Genomic DNA, 14,670 nt, shown 5'->3' with positions numbered 1-14,670 from the left:
AACGTGAAATATGTCTTTGAACCTTCGTGGATATAACAAATTAGAGATGTCTCCAAAGCGTAAAAAGCTAAACCAAGCTAAGCAGCATACATGAACAGGAAAGAGCAATTAAGATTATCATCAGATTTTAGGTTTCTACAGTCCAGTGGCCGCACATCTGAAAAGTAACCTAGTCTAAGAGCCTCTGCAAACAAGACCAAAAATAAACGATAAACAAGGTGGGCACTGAATAAGATCCAGCAATATAACCAGGCGGGTATGTCCTTCACTACCACACATTCAGATAATTCTATGTTAATCATTCGGCCTAGTAATGTTCACGCAGTCACCGTAATCAACCACGGGGCACTGAAACGCTGTGGCAAAGTCGGCGTTGTCCCTGACAAGTTCGTTCACTAAAGCTCTAGCCTGCGAAGCGATGCTGCAACGGTAGTAGGCGAAGCGGGCGTAGAAGAACTGGGCTTCGGATATCCGGTAGAGGCTCCAGGCGTCCTGTACTGTGTACCAGCTAGCTCTTGCGTCCGCTGGTCTGACGGCGTCACCACGGGCTGTGCCCGCAGCCCCGACAATGGCGGCGATTTGTAGCCCCATCTTCAGCCCTACCACACGGCGCATGTCGTCGAAGTACTCGGCGTGTGAGGCACTCAGCACGCATTCCCTGCATGGAAAGTATTGCTAGAAATAACCTTAAAATAGGAATTACGAGACTGTTTTAATGCGAAATCATTAGATGACTCACTTTCAATGTCATGTCTGCAAGAAATGGCACCATGTGACGTCACGAGCTGAGAAGTCTCGCGATGAAGATGACGTCACACCTAAATAAATCTAATTAGGTAACGCCAAGACTAATTGGTAGGACCAGTGACGACATCCTACGAGTGTGTCGTCATGACAGGTCACGTGACAACGACGTAATGTGACGTCACACCAGATCAAGGGACAACGGCGTAATGTAACCACATACCTAGACACGTGACAAATATGTAATGTGACTTCTTACCAGGTCCCCACTCAACCCCCTCTACAACCCCTAATTCATGAAGGTCTAGATGAAATCCCAGCGATCATCCGCCCCGGTGGCTTAGTGGTTAAGGCGCTCGCCTACCGAGCCGGAGTACCCGGGTTCGAACCCGACCGCGGCGGCCGCGTTTCGATGGAGGCGGAACGCAATAGGCGCCCGTGTGCTGTGTGATGTCAGTGCACGTTGAAGATCCCCAGGTGGTCGAAATTATTCCGGGGACCTCCACTACGGCACCTCTTTCTCTGTTTCTGCCTCCACTCCCACCTTCCTCCCTTCCGTTACGGCGCGGATCAGGTGTCCACCGAGATATGCGAGACAGATACTACGCATTTATAACTACGAACAGCGCAGAAAGCAGTACTTCAAAAAACTACACAGAATGTTCACTACACTCGCATCAGTGAGAAAGCATCGATTTGTGCTACGTAAAAGATGACGATGAACCGGCAGTGCGCGGGAAGGAGCGCTCACGCTAGGCCAACTGAGAACAAACAATGTAACAGAACGAACATGTACTTCAACATGTATTTCAACATGTACTAGGACACTTCGCTTGCCATTCCTGTTTACTCTGTCACATTGTTGTTTACCCTGACTGTACCGCTTGTCTGTATTCACTTTGATTTGAATTTTATTTGAAGCAAAAATGTGCTTAATTTATCTGTTACTTTCGCTAAACTCATTGCCATCGCACATGAATGTTCCATTGCTTTTGTAAGTGCTTTCTAGCTTCATTCTAACACATTTTCTGTATAATTTTATGTAGTTCTTATGAGTGATTGTAATTGCAGATGGTTTCATGTTTTGTTTCTATTTTCTTTTTGGATGAGACATGCCGTTTCATTGCGCCTATGATGCTGTCAAGTGTATAGGGGGGCCTCCGGCTTTGTCAAGCTGTCGCTTGTGACAGCTTTTACTGCGGGTCTCCCGGGCCATGTATTCATTTGGCGCAAATAAAACCATTATTATTATTATTATTATTATTATTATTATTATTATTATTATTATTATTATTATTATTATTATTATTATTATTATTATTATTATTATTAACGATTTTGCCCGGGGTTGCTACCCATCGGATAAGTGCTCACACACTAAAAGTTTCGTTGGAACACTTCGCTTGTTATGACGATAAAATTGGTTGCTATTATGCAAGAAGTCTGAAATTATCGCCCTCCCAAAGTTGAGCGAAACCTCCAGCACAGTAAAACGAATTTAAATTCTGAAAACTGAAATATATCTTTGTTCACTGCTGTACGCTCAGCGCTATTAACACGTACACGTTATGTGGTAATAAGAGGGGGAGTATCGTGTTTTCTTGTTGCAGTCTGGTAGAGGCTCTTTGACGAAACCAGACCAGCTTTATTATTGCGGTATGTATCTCAGCCGTTAGCGAACTGTGAGCTCTATCAGTTGCAATCACTGCGTCCCTGAATGTAATCGCTGCTTTCTATGGGCATGTCTCGTGTGTAGCTGTGTGCCACGCTACACAAAGGCCAGTTTTCTGTTGTACGCAGTGTCTAGTCCTTCGATAAAGGTGAAAAGCATTGCAGGCAGTTAAGCACGAAACATTGTGCGAAAGCAGGTTTTTGCAGGTGGACACCAAAGCCACGTATACCTGAAAACTTGATTGAAAGCGCCTTTCTTTTCCTTTCGTGACTTGCGCACATGATGATGATGATGATAACTTTATTTTCCGCCAGATAAGGAAGCCCCCTACTCCCCGTCCCCGGCACACAGGCCTTGGTGACGGGGGCCGGGACCTCCGCGATTAGAAGCGGGCGAAGAGGTCTTGATTCCTCGCGGCTCCTTCCGCCAGGCGGATGGCTTGTTGCTGTGAAGCAGGGGCCTTGCTCCGCAGCAGGGCTTCCCAGGTTTCTTTACAATTTATGTTTTCGTTAGCCCCTGGGGAGCTAGCGCATTCCCAGATTATGTGGTCGAGAGTCCCTCTCGCCCCACAGTGCTTGCACTTATAGTTTTCTTTATCTCTGTGAACATGATATGCCCAGACCGGGTTTACGAAGTTCCCAGCTTGGAGGCGTCGCCATGCGATTGCCTCCCTGTTGTTTAGACTTTTATCCGGTGGTGGCACCAGTCTCCTCTGTAACCTATAATTTTCAATAATTTCCGCATAATTTTGCAGACGCTCGTCCATGTTCTGGCAGTCGGCCGGCTCCACAGCTACCCGGAAGTAGACAGCTCGGGCTAACTCGTGGGCCGCGTCGTTGTCAGGAATGGACGCGTGTGCGGGAGTCCAAATTAGGCTAACTTTTCTGTTTAGCTGTTTACTGGGCAGAATCCTTGCCGCTTCCGGCGAGATCCTACCCTTTCCAAAATTATAGATGGCCGTTTCGCTGATGCACGATGATGGAAACCGCCGAAGGGACGGACATTGATCCGCGCGAGCTAAATGTGCCCGGGCAGTGGTACACTAGCAACAAAAAATGACTGAGGCTTAGCTAAGGTTAAGCCTAGTGAGATGCGAAGCATATTGATGGCTAGGCTTGGTAATACATGGCTTTCCTTGGTTGAATACTTGGTGATTTTAATAAAACCACTAGAAGTGTAGCAAGGATTGCCGTGGCAACTATATACGGGATCATCGGTGAATTCAATTCAGAGTGTACAACCGCTGCCCCAGCACCGGCTACAACAGCATTCTTGGCACCCATGGAAAGTACACTGGAAACACCCTTAGTTATTCCACCACCGCCACCATTACCTATAGACTGTATTGATGTACCCCCAGCAGCAGCAGGCAGCGCCTCTGATGTGGAGCCTCCGCCGCCGCGGCCGACCGCGCGAGCCGGCAGCCCATCTCTCCTCTGCTGTGACGTCATATTGTCACGTGGTGTCACGTGGTCACGCTAAAGGTCAATGGTAGCTCCACCGCCGCGCTCGACGGGCTGTAGTGTAGCTCTAGTAATATGCTTCGCATAAAAAGCCAAAGCGGCGCCGAAGGAGGCTAATCCTAACCTTAGCCCCAACCAAGAGACGCGCATCGTGGAGCGGCGGCGGGCTGCCGAGAAGCTCGCGAGAAGGAAAATGGCGGCGAAGTCGGTGGAAAGGCAAAACAGCAGGCTCCCCAGCGATGCCGAAAAGATAATCATGAGACCCAGCGGCGGCGTCACGAGGCTGACGAAACACGGGAACGCGCACTTGGCGAACGCGATAATCCGGGCTGCCGGAGTCGACGAAGACGCAGCGGGAGAGGACATCGTCTCCATAAATACACGCCAACAGTCCATTCTCGTGGCGCCGAGAGACGCCGGGCGAAAAAGAAAGTACGTAGAGCTGAAGCAACTCACTTTCGAAGGGGAGCGAATAGATATGACCACCTACGTCGCCATGCCGGACGACTGCGGAAAGGGCGTAATCCACGACGTCCCCCTCTACTTCTCGGAGGCGGTCATATTGCACCGTCTCAAGACGCACGGCAACCCCCCGGTGCTGGGGGTTCGAAGATTAGGCAAGGAATCGAAGACAGTCCTGATACTGTTCGAAGACAGCAAAGGCTCGAGGTGGGTGCGCATCACGTCATTGGCTCAACGGTGCGCGCTCTACCGGAAAAAATACGAAGTGTGCAACGCATGCGGAAGAATGGGCAACCGAGCCGATCTCTGCCCGGACCCTAAAAACGTAAAGTGCCGCGGTTGTGGGGCGAAAAACCCGCTAGAAAATCGTCAATGTGAGATCAAATGTCAGCTGTGCGCCAAAGGACATCTGCTCGGCGATAAGAAATGCAAGGAGCTCTACCGCACGCCCTACGAGGTGAAGAGGCGGTGGGAGCAAAGCGGCGGCAGTTCGCCAAAACACGGGACCCGGCAAACATTGGAGATGAATTCCACCCGCCAAGGTCGCCCCAGAGACAAGCGCGGCAACAACTACGAGGGTTTCCGTGCCGAAGATTTCCCGAGCCTGGAAGAGACCACGGGAAGGCATCCCGGACAGCACCATCGTCGGGGCAGTCCGCGCTCCAAGAGCAGAGGGCGCTCCGGATCCAGAGGGCCTACGTAACCTCCTAGACCCAAGGAGGAGGACACTACAGGAAGCAAGCCGCAGCAGCGCGGCCGCTCGAGCTCCCGCACCAGGGGCCGCTCCGGATCCAGACCAGGGGGAGATCGTGTTCCAGAGACCCGGCGAACCCATGGACTAAGAAGCGGAGTCCGAGCGGGGACCGTAAAAGGGTGAACTTTGACAGGGGGGCTTCCCAGGCTAAAGACAAGGACGAGGAGATCGATAAATTAAGGAAAGAGGTTGGGGAGCTTAAAGAGATCATTAATAAGCTCACTCAGGAATTGAATAAACCAAAATTGTAGGCGCGTACGCAGACCCCCTCACCCCACAGCGCGCCACCAAAATTGGTTTCGAGATCAACATCCCCGGCGCCTAAGGCTGTGACTTCCACACAGCCTGCGACACCGGAGGAGGAAAAAATGAATGTAGAATCGGCTAGGCCGCCTCCTACTAAACGAAAAGGGGAGGACGCTGATTCGTTGGTGGCACTAGAGAAAAGATTAGAAGCCAAAATGGAAGCTAAATTTGATTCGTTCATGGCCCAAATTCTCGGAGCAATAAATCAGACGCAAAGCCAGGTACAAGCCCTTACGGTTGAAGTGCAAAGGCAACGGGCAGAATTAGTTGCCATCGGAGTATGGCAGCAAAAAGCAGAGGAGCAATTTGACCAGCTCCAAAATGGTTAGAGGCGCACCAACTGAGTCTTTAATCTGGCAGTGGAAATGTCGAGAATTCCAACGCAAGCGGGCGTTAGTGCAACAATATCTGACGCTATTACATGAGAAACCGCTAGCTATAGCCCTGCAGGAGACGGGCAAAACACCAAAACTGTCGGGATGCCAAGCTTTTTCAAGTGACAGAGGTGAGAGATGTCGCGTCACAACGTTGATTAACAGGAACATTGCGGCAATGGAGCACCAAGTCAACTCGAGCGAAATTGAAGCATTGCTATTAGAAATCCTTACTGAACGAAAAGAGGAGCCGAGCGTGTTCCTCTTAAATCTGTACAGTACCCCACAGCAGAGAAAGGTGAGATTCAGGGCCCTCTTTCGCAACGCGATTAAGGCAGCCGAGACTAACCCCGTGAAATGACTTAAAGTCAGTGACTTTAATTCCGGGCACCCGGAATGGGGTTACGCTAAACAAGATCCTAAAGGCAGGCAGCTATGGGAGGTCGCGCATGATCTGGGACTCACCCTACACACGGACCCTAGTAGTCCATCCAGGGTGGGTAACAGCGTGTGTGCAGACACCTCCCCTGACCTGACGTTCTCTAAAAATGTGACATCTAAAATGGCACAATTCAGAGAAAAATTTCGGCAGGGATCTTTTCATTCTGGCCTCGATCCTTAAAAAAGGAGTTAAGACGCGTTGTGCGCGTCAACCGCGAGTAACGGAATAGGAAATATTTAGAAAGAAGCGAGAAAAAGCTGCCACTGGGAAGATCACTGACATAGAGAAATGGACGGAGACCCTCATGCGTCACGTTGGAGAGGCAACAAAGATACTTGAAGGGGTATATGCCCCAAAGATAGTTGATAGCAAACTGCTTCACATGTTGGAGGCAAAACATGGCATGGAGCGCAGACTAAAGAAGCAAAAATGGAACCGTAATCTTAGAAGGAGGGTCGCTAGACATAGCAAGGAAATTGAAAATTATGCGATCAAATTATGGGAACAAAACTGGTGTAGCAGATGTGACGAGATGGAAAGGAGCATGAGCCTTTCCAGAATGTGGGGTCTGCTGAGACACCTGTTAGATCCGACCAGTTCAAAAACCCAATCGGGAATTACATTATCAAAAGCCAGGCACGCATTTCAGGGAACAGATGCGGAATTTACGCACAAACTAACCGACTTGCGTACATATGAAGGTTGATGACGCCGACTACCAGTCCGCAACGCGAGTGTGTGTTGCAGTTTAACACGAGGCCTGATCGGCTGCGGCGATGGCACAGCGCTCTCGGGCAGTGGCCAGCGAAGCTGATCTGTTCGCGCCGCGGCTGTTTCGAAACTCACTCACGGCAATTTTATTTCTCCGCGTTCGTCAACGTGACCCTCTTTCAAAGTCGCGTTTATTTCCGGCAGTTTTCCGCACCGCGTGACTAACTTCAGAGCCTACATCACAAAACTGCATTTTTCAGGATAGAAGCCCGACTGTGCTTTCTCAAAGAAACTTCGTACTATGGTCTACACTGCCGAATTACAGACGCGCGAAAACTAAAGGACAGAAAGGAAGAACGGACTCGTTTTACTGCCACAATTTGTGAAACGAAGTGTTTTTTTGGTTTCACGGCGCATAAGCAACGGAGGCTATCTTAAGCGATTAAGGCTTAGCTGTTACCAAAGAAATGATAATCACTGGTTTCATGTCAACCATGTACAATCATGAGTACTGGTCACTGTCCAAGGTAAATAAAGAAGAAAATTTTGAAGATTCGGGAGCAGTACGGCTCCCTTGTTCATTATAACTGTTCACTGTAATTGTTACGATAGTGAACAAGGGAGCCACAGCGCTCCCGAAACGTGCAAAAAAATTGCATCTTTATTGACCTTGGCCGCTGAATAGAACTCATCACCATAATACCTGACCAGACGGTAGGCCGTCAAACCCTCGACTAAAGCATGTGCAATTTGCCAGAAGCGGTGCCCCAGAGGCGCCTGAAAATACGTTCGCAGCGAAGGGGAATGCCTCCGACGCCACTTACTCTGTAACCATTTTCACGCCGCTAGCGTGCAAGGAATAGAGTAAACTTCATCTCGAACGTGACGGGAGCCGCAACAAAAACAGTCTGCTGCATGCAAGAACGCGTTCTTTCAGGAGCGATCGCTTCCTTTCCGTATTAACTTCACCTGTGGGATTGTAGAGCTGTCTTCGTTTCTCGTGACCAGTCCTTCCAGTTGATCAGTTTGAGCCACATCAAGGCGGCCATGCGACTCGCAATGACCGCAGCGTCGGCGAGCAGTGGGTCAGTAGTCCCGGAACTCAGCCACCCGTAGCTCAGTGATGACACGTACAGACTGGTCTCATTGGCAAAGAACATGCGGTCCGCCGTTCTGCTGTCCGGGTTGTCACGAAACCAGGGCACGCCCCGTCGAAATGTCTCCTTTCTAGCTTCGAACTCGAAGTTCAAAGACAAGAACAAGTTCCGGGGGAATCCCTGGGAGGTCAGGTCGGGCACGGCTGGCTCTCTGAAGACCAGGTCTCCAGGTAGCATGAGCGTTACGTTGGCGACTACGGCCCGGAAGTGGTCAGTGTCGTTTCCCGCTGCCATCAGCCGCCGAAGTGGGTCATAGTCAATGAACCGTCGCCGTGTGGCTTCGAAAATTTTGTGCAGCTGCCGGTCTTTCGCGGGAGTCGCGAGTGCCGCAACGTACGTTATGCGCCATAGGTGGTAGCTCCGGCGTACGTGCTTTTGACAGACATCCTCGCTACGCATATTAGGCGAACTTAGTGTGCTGTCCTGTGTAATGTAGCGCATGGCTTGCAGAGTGACAAGAAGCAACAGGTAAAATGACGCCAGCGGCTGATGGTCTGCGTCTATCAGAAGCCGAATGTCAGCAAAGAGGCCCGCTTTAGCTATGGCAGTAATTATTTTCGCACGGTCGACATCTATAAGGAACTCCAGCAATATGTTCTTGAATTGGGACGCTTCAAGATGTCCGAAAACATCTCTAATCTCCTTCAAAGGCACGAATGATCGTCTTGGCGAGGCAGCCGGAAATTTCTGTTCCAACTTCGAGACGTCCGCATTGGTATAATTAGTGCCAAAGTGGGAATTAAGGACGGAGAGAGTGACACCGTAGCAGGAAACATCGCAATTATTTTTGTAGTCGCCGAGTCGAGGGTTCCTTCGAACGAACGTAACCCATGGTCTTTTGCTTACTGAGCTGAATACTTCGAAGATGAACGGCAGGCCGTACCGCTTATTCACCGCAAGGCTCAAACGAAGTAAGCTTGCGCCATTTGTTCGCGTGGTGGTGTTGGCGATTTCTAGCACGGCCGCCGCAACATCCCGGACTCGCTGGTGCTCCTGCCATATCTCTTTGATGCATGATGTGTAAAGGGTGTGAAGTGCGGCTGCAGCCTCGCTGCCGTAGTCCTGGGTGCCCTTGATGATTTCAGAGGTGACATCCAACTGCAAAAAAAAATGGCTGGCATTCAACTTGGCTCGAAGCTAGTTATACGAGCGTAATCTCTGTTAAGTATGGTGTCCACGTCTAAAATCAAACTTCAAGGTCAATATCCAAGGCTAAGGTCAGGTTCCCAATGTCGAAAGCCATATGATCACGTGGTCGTACTAACATAGATTGGGCCATACCACGAGAGTTAGGTTCTGTTTGAACTTGGGAGACATGGAAGGACATTGTCGATGTGGCGCCTACTGTATCATATCAAAGGTCAAGTCCAAGGTCATCGGTAAAGGTTAAGGTCCGGTACCCAGTAGTCACAATAATGTGATCACATACTACCACATCTTGGGATCATACCACCCCGCAGTTATGTTCGGTTTGGTTTGGTTTAATGGGTTTAACGTCCCAAAGCGACTCAGACTCTGAGGGACGCCGTAGTGAAGGGCTCCGGAACTTTCGACCACCTGGGGTTCTTTAACGTGCATTGATATCGCACAGTACACTGACCTTTGGAATTTTGCTTCCATCGAAATTTTACCACCGCGGCCGGGATTGAACCCGCTTCTATTGGGTCAGCCGCCAAGCGCCATAACCACTCAGCTACCGCGGCGAATTGCCGTTATGTTTGGTTTGACCTTGTGAGGGATTGAAGGTCACTTTCCCATCCGTATCGCAATCGGAAGTTGTGCCACGAGGAGTAGAGCTCTTGCTCCAAAACTCAATAGTGGCATAGAGCTAAGCGCCTAATTCAAGATCTTTCGGAAACTTACAACGATGCCCTGCAGGAACCCAAATCTCCGAAACGCGGCCATTCAAGGACACTGGCGTTACACCATTGCGTCATTCACCGTAGTTAAGGACATGTAGTGGTAATCAAGAACAGAGTTGTCGGTAGCCACCTTTTGGGTGCGTTTTGTAGGTAGCGCAGTACTAACAATGTTGCAAGCTCGAGAAAAGTTAAAGCGAAGATAATGTTATTGTTCGCCACATGTCTTAAGTAGGACAAGACGCGGTGTCTCGACACTACACCTTTTCATGACACAGCTGTCATGTGGAGCTGCTCCTGTTCGTAGCCACTGGTTAGTCCGTTGATGATACTTACATGCAGGTTGTGGTTGATTGATATTCAACAGGAACTACGCTGGCCACTTTTTCCGGGAACTGCCCAGGGTAAAGCTGGCCTCGCCATTCTTACAGCTTGTCAAATGTGTAAACCTCCGCCTTCATTTGCTAAGAAATCAAAATATTACCTACGTGGTTAGGAAAGTGGGCGCTAGTTCCGACTGGTCAACTGAGGTCATGTGACTGAGTACGTTCGCGCACAACGGCTTTGAAATGGAGGCTTCGAGTAAAGTGCAGCAGAAGTTTCGAGCTCGAGCGCTTAAACACTCCAGAAGTTTGCCTGAGCTTGCCTGCTGACAGTAGCACGGAACTCACTTTTTCAATTTTAGGTGGTGAGAAACTGCCGAGTATGCCGTCGGCGGTACGCAATAAAGAAAAATTAAAATTCTGAAAGCATCATTATCAGCAAAAATACACCCACTGCAAGGCAAAGGGCTGTCTCGTAACTGGCCACTTAACCTAATCTTGTGACAGATGTGGTTACATTATCCCCTCAAAATTCTTAGTCTCCTCCGTCCACTTAGCTCTCTGTCGCCCCCTGCTACGCTTGCCCTTTATTGGAATCCGGTCCGTTACCCTTGACGACCGTCGGTTATCTTGCCTTCGCATTACATGTTCTGTTCATGGCCATTAAATGTTTCTCATGTTCTTGATTTTGAGTAGGAATATCAATAACCCGTGTTTTATTATCATTAACCCACTGTGCTTTCATCGTGCCTTTAACAGTACACCTATAATTTTCGTGTCCTTTGGTCGCTGAGGTTTGCTGAATTTAAGTTAAGAAATTAACCCCCCCCTCCCCCTTCCCGGCGGGGTACTCCAGGAGCTTGAATAAGACAGGGTGGCGAAGCTAACAGAAAATTGCCGTGCGCTTTTAGTTCTCCCCGATTATTAACCGGTATAGATAGCTGCTGGACCAACGAACAGTACAGTGTATACAAATATAGAGATGTCAAGAGTTGGCCAGTAGGGAAGAGTTTACAATATAAATAAACACATTGTGAGCAAATTGAAAGCTTGCATTCTACTGTCTCATGTAAAAGTACTGGGCTTCTACGACCGCACATCTAACTTGCTTTTGTCTAATGTGAGCTAATTAGGCTATAAGTAGATACCAATTCGAATTGTGTGATCCCGCAAAACAACTCACGTGTGTCCACTTTGCAATTGTTCATTCTTTCTCTTTCATCCCCGCACTTCGCAATTACCAGATTTGAGTATCTTGAGATATAAAACACAGATTTGCCGAAATTTTTACAGGCCTAAAAAAAGTGCCACCCCCTTTTTTTATGAACCATGTTTTTATGCCTTGATAAGTTGTAGAGAGAGAATGCTAGCTGATTTAAAAATCCAGTCTTGAAGTTTACGCCGCCTGTAGCTGCCTTCTCAAGATGAGCAGAACTCCGATATAAGTTTTGCTCTGCCTTAGTTAGAATGGAATGAAAAAGGCAGCTTGCGAGAATACGGCACGCCAAATATTTCTTCCCGCATTCTTTTAAGAGTGTTATGAATTGACAACAAATCATGATATCATGTCTAAACTGCCAGTTATTTTTGTGCTCAATGATAATAACGTACAAAGTAGGTAAGTTCACTTACTCAGGTTTTCTCATCCCATTCTCACTGTTGATTTGAATAATTGCTGTCTGTGTTTGGCAAGGACTTATAGGCCAGCTCCCGTATTTATTTTCTAACCTTCCGAACCACGCGAAAAAACCTTAGAGAGCGTAGTTTTCTAAAGCTTTCGCCTTTTTTCTGAGACATTCCATCTCTGATTGAACCGAGTGCACTAATCCGACCTTTTAGTTTCTTGAGAAGCGTCTGTGAGTTGTCTTTGTTACATGTCAACTGCGAATGATGGGGTTTTAACGCCCCGAAGTACACATGGCCAATGAGACCCCGTAGCGGTGAAAGCGCCTGCACCATCGGCGCGACTGTCAGCTGCCGGCCATTGAGTTGCAGTCCGTTACCACGCGACGCTTACTGCGCATGCGCGAGCAGGCTGAGAAACTTTTACACCCAGCTTCAAAAGCATGCGTCGTAATCGCCTTCTCCAACTTTTTGATCTCCAATGGATTCAGTGGAGCTAGTTGGCATACAAATTCCTGTCCGATAGAAAATGAGGATTCCCTCAACGAGGGCATTCTTCGCTAGGGCTCGCACCGCCGCCCTGCGAGTACGGATGGAGTTCAAACCTCCAGTTTCTTAAGGGGCGCCGACATCGAGCAGCGCGCTGACGTTTTTGAATTTTGCATATGTAGAAATATGGCCGCCACGGCCGGGATAGAACCCGTAACTTTGCGATCAGCAGATGAAGGTGTCTGTTGACTGCGGCCAATTGAATCTGACCAGAGCTTCTTTTGAAAAATGTTAGGCTTCTTCTCAAAAAGTACAATAGCAATTCACTATCCTATCAGGTCCAAATATAAACCGAACAGTTCGCAACACTACCCGTAATGAGCAAGCATGCTTTGATTATCTAACATACACATGGAAGTACTGAGAAAGGGAATGCCTTTTTGAATAGTGAACGATTTCTCGGCAAATTTTACAGAAACACGGAGTTTGTTTTCTTCTTCCAAGTATAAAGGGCACATGGTTTCAGCTATCATAATCTGAGAGCCTCAATCTCGAGAGTGTTAACTGAGTGGTGAATTTGATATCTATCACGCCAGGCGGCATTTCACAAAACTGTCTCGTGCGACCACCTGGGCGGTGGGAGATTTTTATGGCGTCAAAATTCTCCAAAAATGAACGAATCGATAAGGAATGCAAATTGTTTGCAAATCAATACTAGTCAGAAGTATTGGCTGCAGACTCGATTCAAAGCCATATTTTAAAATTGCCGCACCATAGCTCCCGCTGCGGTGGCTCAGTTGTTAGAGCGCTCGGCTACTGAGCCGGAGTACCCGGGATCGAACCCGACCGCGGCGGCCGCGTGTTGATGGAGGCGAAACGTAAAAGACGCCCGTGTGCTGTGCAATGTCAGTGCATGGTAAAGAACCCTAGGTGGTCGAAATTTCCGGAGCCCTTCACTACGGCTTCTCTCATAGAATGAGTCGCTTTGGGGCGGTACACCCTTATATACTAATAAACCAATCTCATCCTTTCTTCTGTCACTCTCTCCTCTATTTCTTTCTTGCGGCGCGGTTCGGGTGTTCACCAAAATGTCAGACAGTTACTGCGCCAATTTTTTCCCATAAATCCGAAACAGATTGTGCTATCTTCGCTTCCGATACTTATGACAGGAGGGCTTTTGCGACTAGAACACCACAGCAGCCACTTCCAAATACCCGGGAAGGGCAGAAAATTGCAACGTATTTCTGAAGCAGGCGTTACTACTGGCACTGCCGACGAAGCATGAATATTGTAAGAACCGCCATGGTGGCTCACTGGTTATGGCGCTCAGCTGCTGACCCGGAGGACGCGGGTTTGAACCCGGCCGCGGTGGTCGAATTTCGATGAAGGCAACATTCTAGAGGCCCGTGTACTGTACGATGTCAGTGCGCGTTAAAGAACCCCAGGTGGTCGAAATTTCCGGAGCCCTTCACTACGGCATCCTTCATAGCCCGAGTCGCTTTGGGACGTTAAAACCCCATAAACCATGATATTGTAAGGCGTGCCAGACGTTGCTTCACTGCAACGGTATAAACCAGCAGGGATACGACCGGAAACACTGTAAACCTGACGTGTCTAGTGCTTCGGACATATTTATTCTCTTTTTGTGTTGCGGTTTTTTTTTTTTTTTGCTAGTACACCCTCGCGGAAACTAGAAGTGTGGTCTCCGTGCGCAAGCGGCTCACCAGCAAGTCGCGTGCCACGTCGCGCTGGACGAAGCCTTCCTCGAGGGCGTTCTTGCAGATGTACGCGAAGAAATTTGTGCACGGCTGCTGGTTGGCGTCGATGGCGGCGAACAGCGTGGCTGCCTCGCTGGGGCAGCAGAACTTCGTCCCAGTGTCACTTGTGTTCACCCTCTTGGCAGCCCAGTGAACAGCGAGCCAGGCCAGCGCGGTGGTGGCGGTGGCTAAAGCGGCCCCAGATGCGCAGCTCAGGCAGAAGCCTGCCGATCGTAGATCCTTACTTCGCAAGATGGAAGTCCGAGTCGCGGGGCGACCGGTGCCAGTTGGCGAAGGTAGGTCTTCTCTCGTCGGCCGAGCTTCCATCGTAGCTGTCTTCTTCTTCTTCGTCTGGTAGAAGGCCTCGAGGAGCGCGTGACGCTGTTAGGGTCCAGCGCCCTCTTGTGGAAGTGTTGTCTGCTATACGGCTCGTGCTCCTGCGGGAGCTGCCCTTCTGTAATTTTCAAGGTCGGCTGAGAAAAAAAAACAGCTTCTCTTAGCCCTCTGACTTCTCGCATGAAAGAAAGAACGACC

At 49.0% G+C, this 14,670-nt stretch overlaps 1 protein-coding gene across 1 annotated transcript; it reads right to left on the bottom strand.

Annotated features, from left to right (window-relative positions):
- Window positions 1–247: 247 nt before the first annotated feature.
- On the bottom strand, window positions 248–14,463 carry LOC149328212 (uncharacterized). Its single transcript, XM_089559609.1, has 3 exons — window positions 14,104–14,463; window positions 7,898–9,183; window positions 248–658 (listed from the first exon to the last, which is right to left on the bottom strand). Exons 1-3 carry the CDS (start codon window positions 14,461–14,463, stop codon window positions 295–297), a joined length of 2,010 nt encoding a protein of 669 aa, XP_089415735.1. The 3' UTR covers window positions 248–294.
- Between the last annotated feature and the right edge of the window lie 207 nt (window positions 14,464–14,670).

This window comes from Amblyomma mixtum, chromosome 9 (assembly GCF_055824585.1).
Source record: "Amblyomma mixtum isolate Tamu chromosome 9, ASM5582458v1, whole genome shotgun sequence".
NCBI lineage: Eukaryota > Metazoa > Arthropoda > Arachnida > Ixodida > Ixodidae > Amblyomma > Amblyomma mixtum.
This window is presented reverse-complemented; position numbering and strand designations above follow the sequence as displayed.

What these genes read in the sequence shown, in the direction of transcription:
- LOC149328212 (XM_089559609.1), bottom strand. Translation starts at nt 14,463, where the DNA reads ATGGAAGCTCGGCCGACGAGAGAAGACCTACCTTCGCCAACTGGCACC. An exon ending in ACGTGGCACGCGACTTGCTG is followed by an intron (nt 9,184 to 14,103) that starts GTGAGCCGCTTG and finishes TTTTTTTTGCAG; the next exon opens with TTGGATGTCACCTCTGAAAT. An exon ending in ACAGCTCTACAATCCCACAG is followed by an intron (nt 659 to 7,897) that starts GTGAAGTTAATA and finishes CTTTCCATGCAG; the next exon opens with GGAATGCGTGCTGAGTGCCT.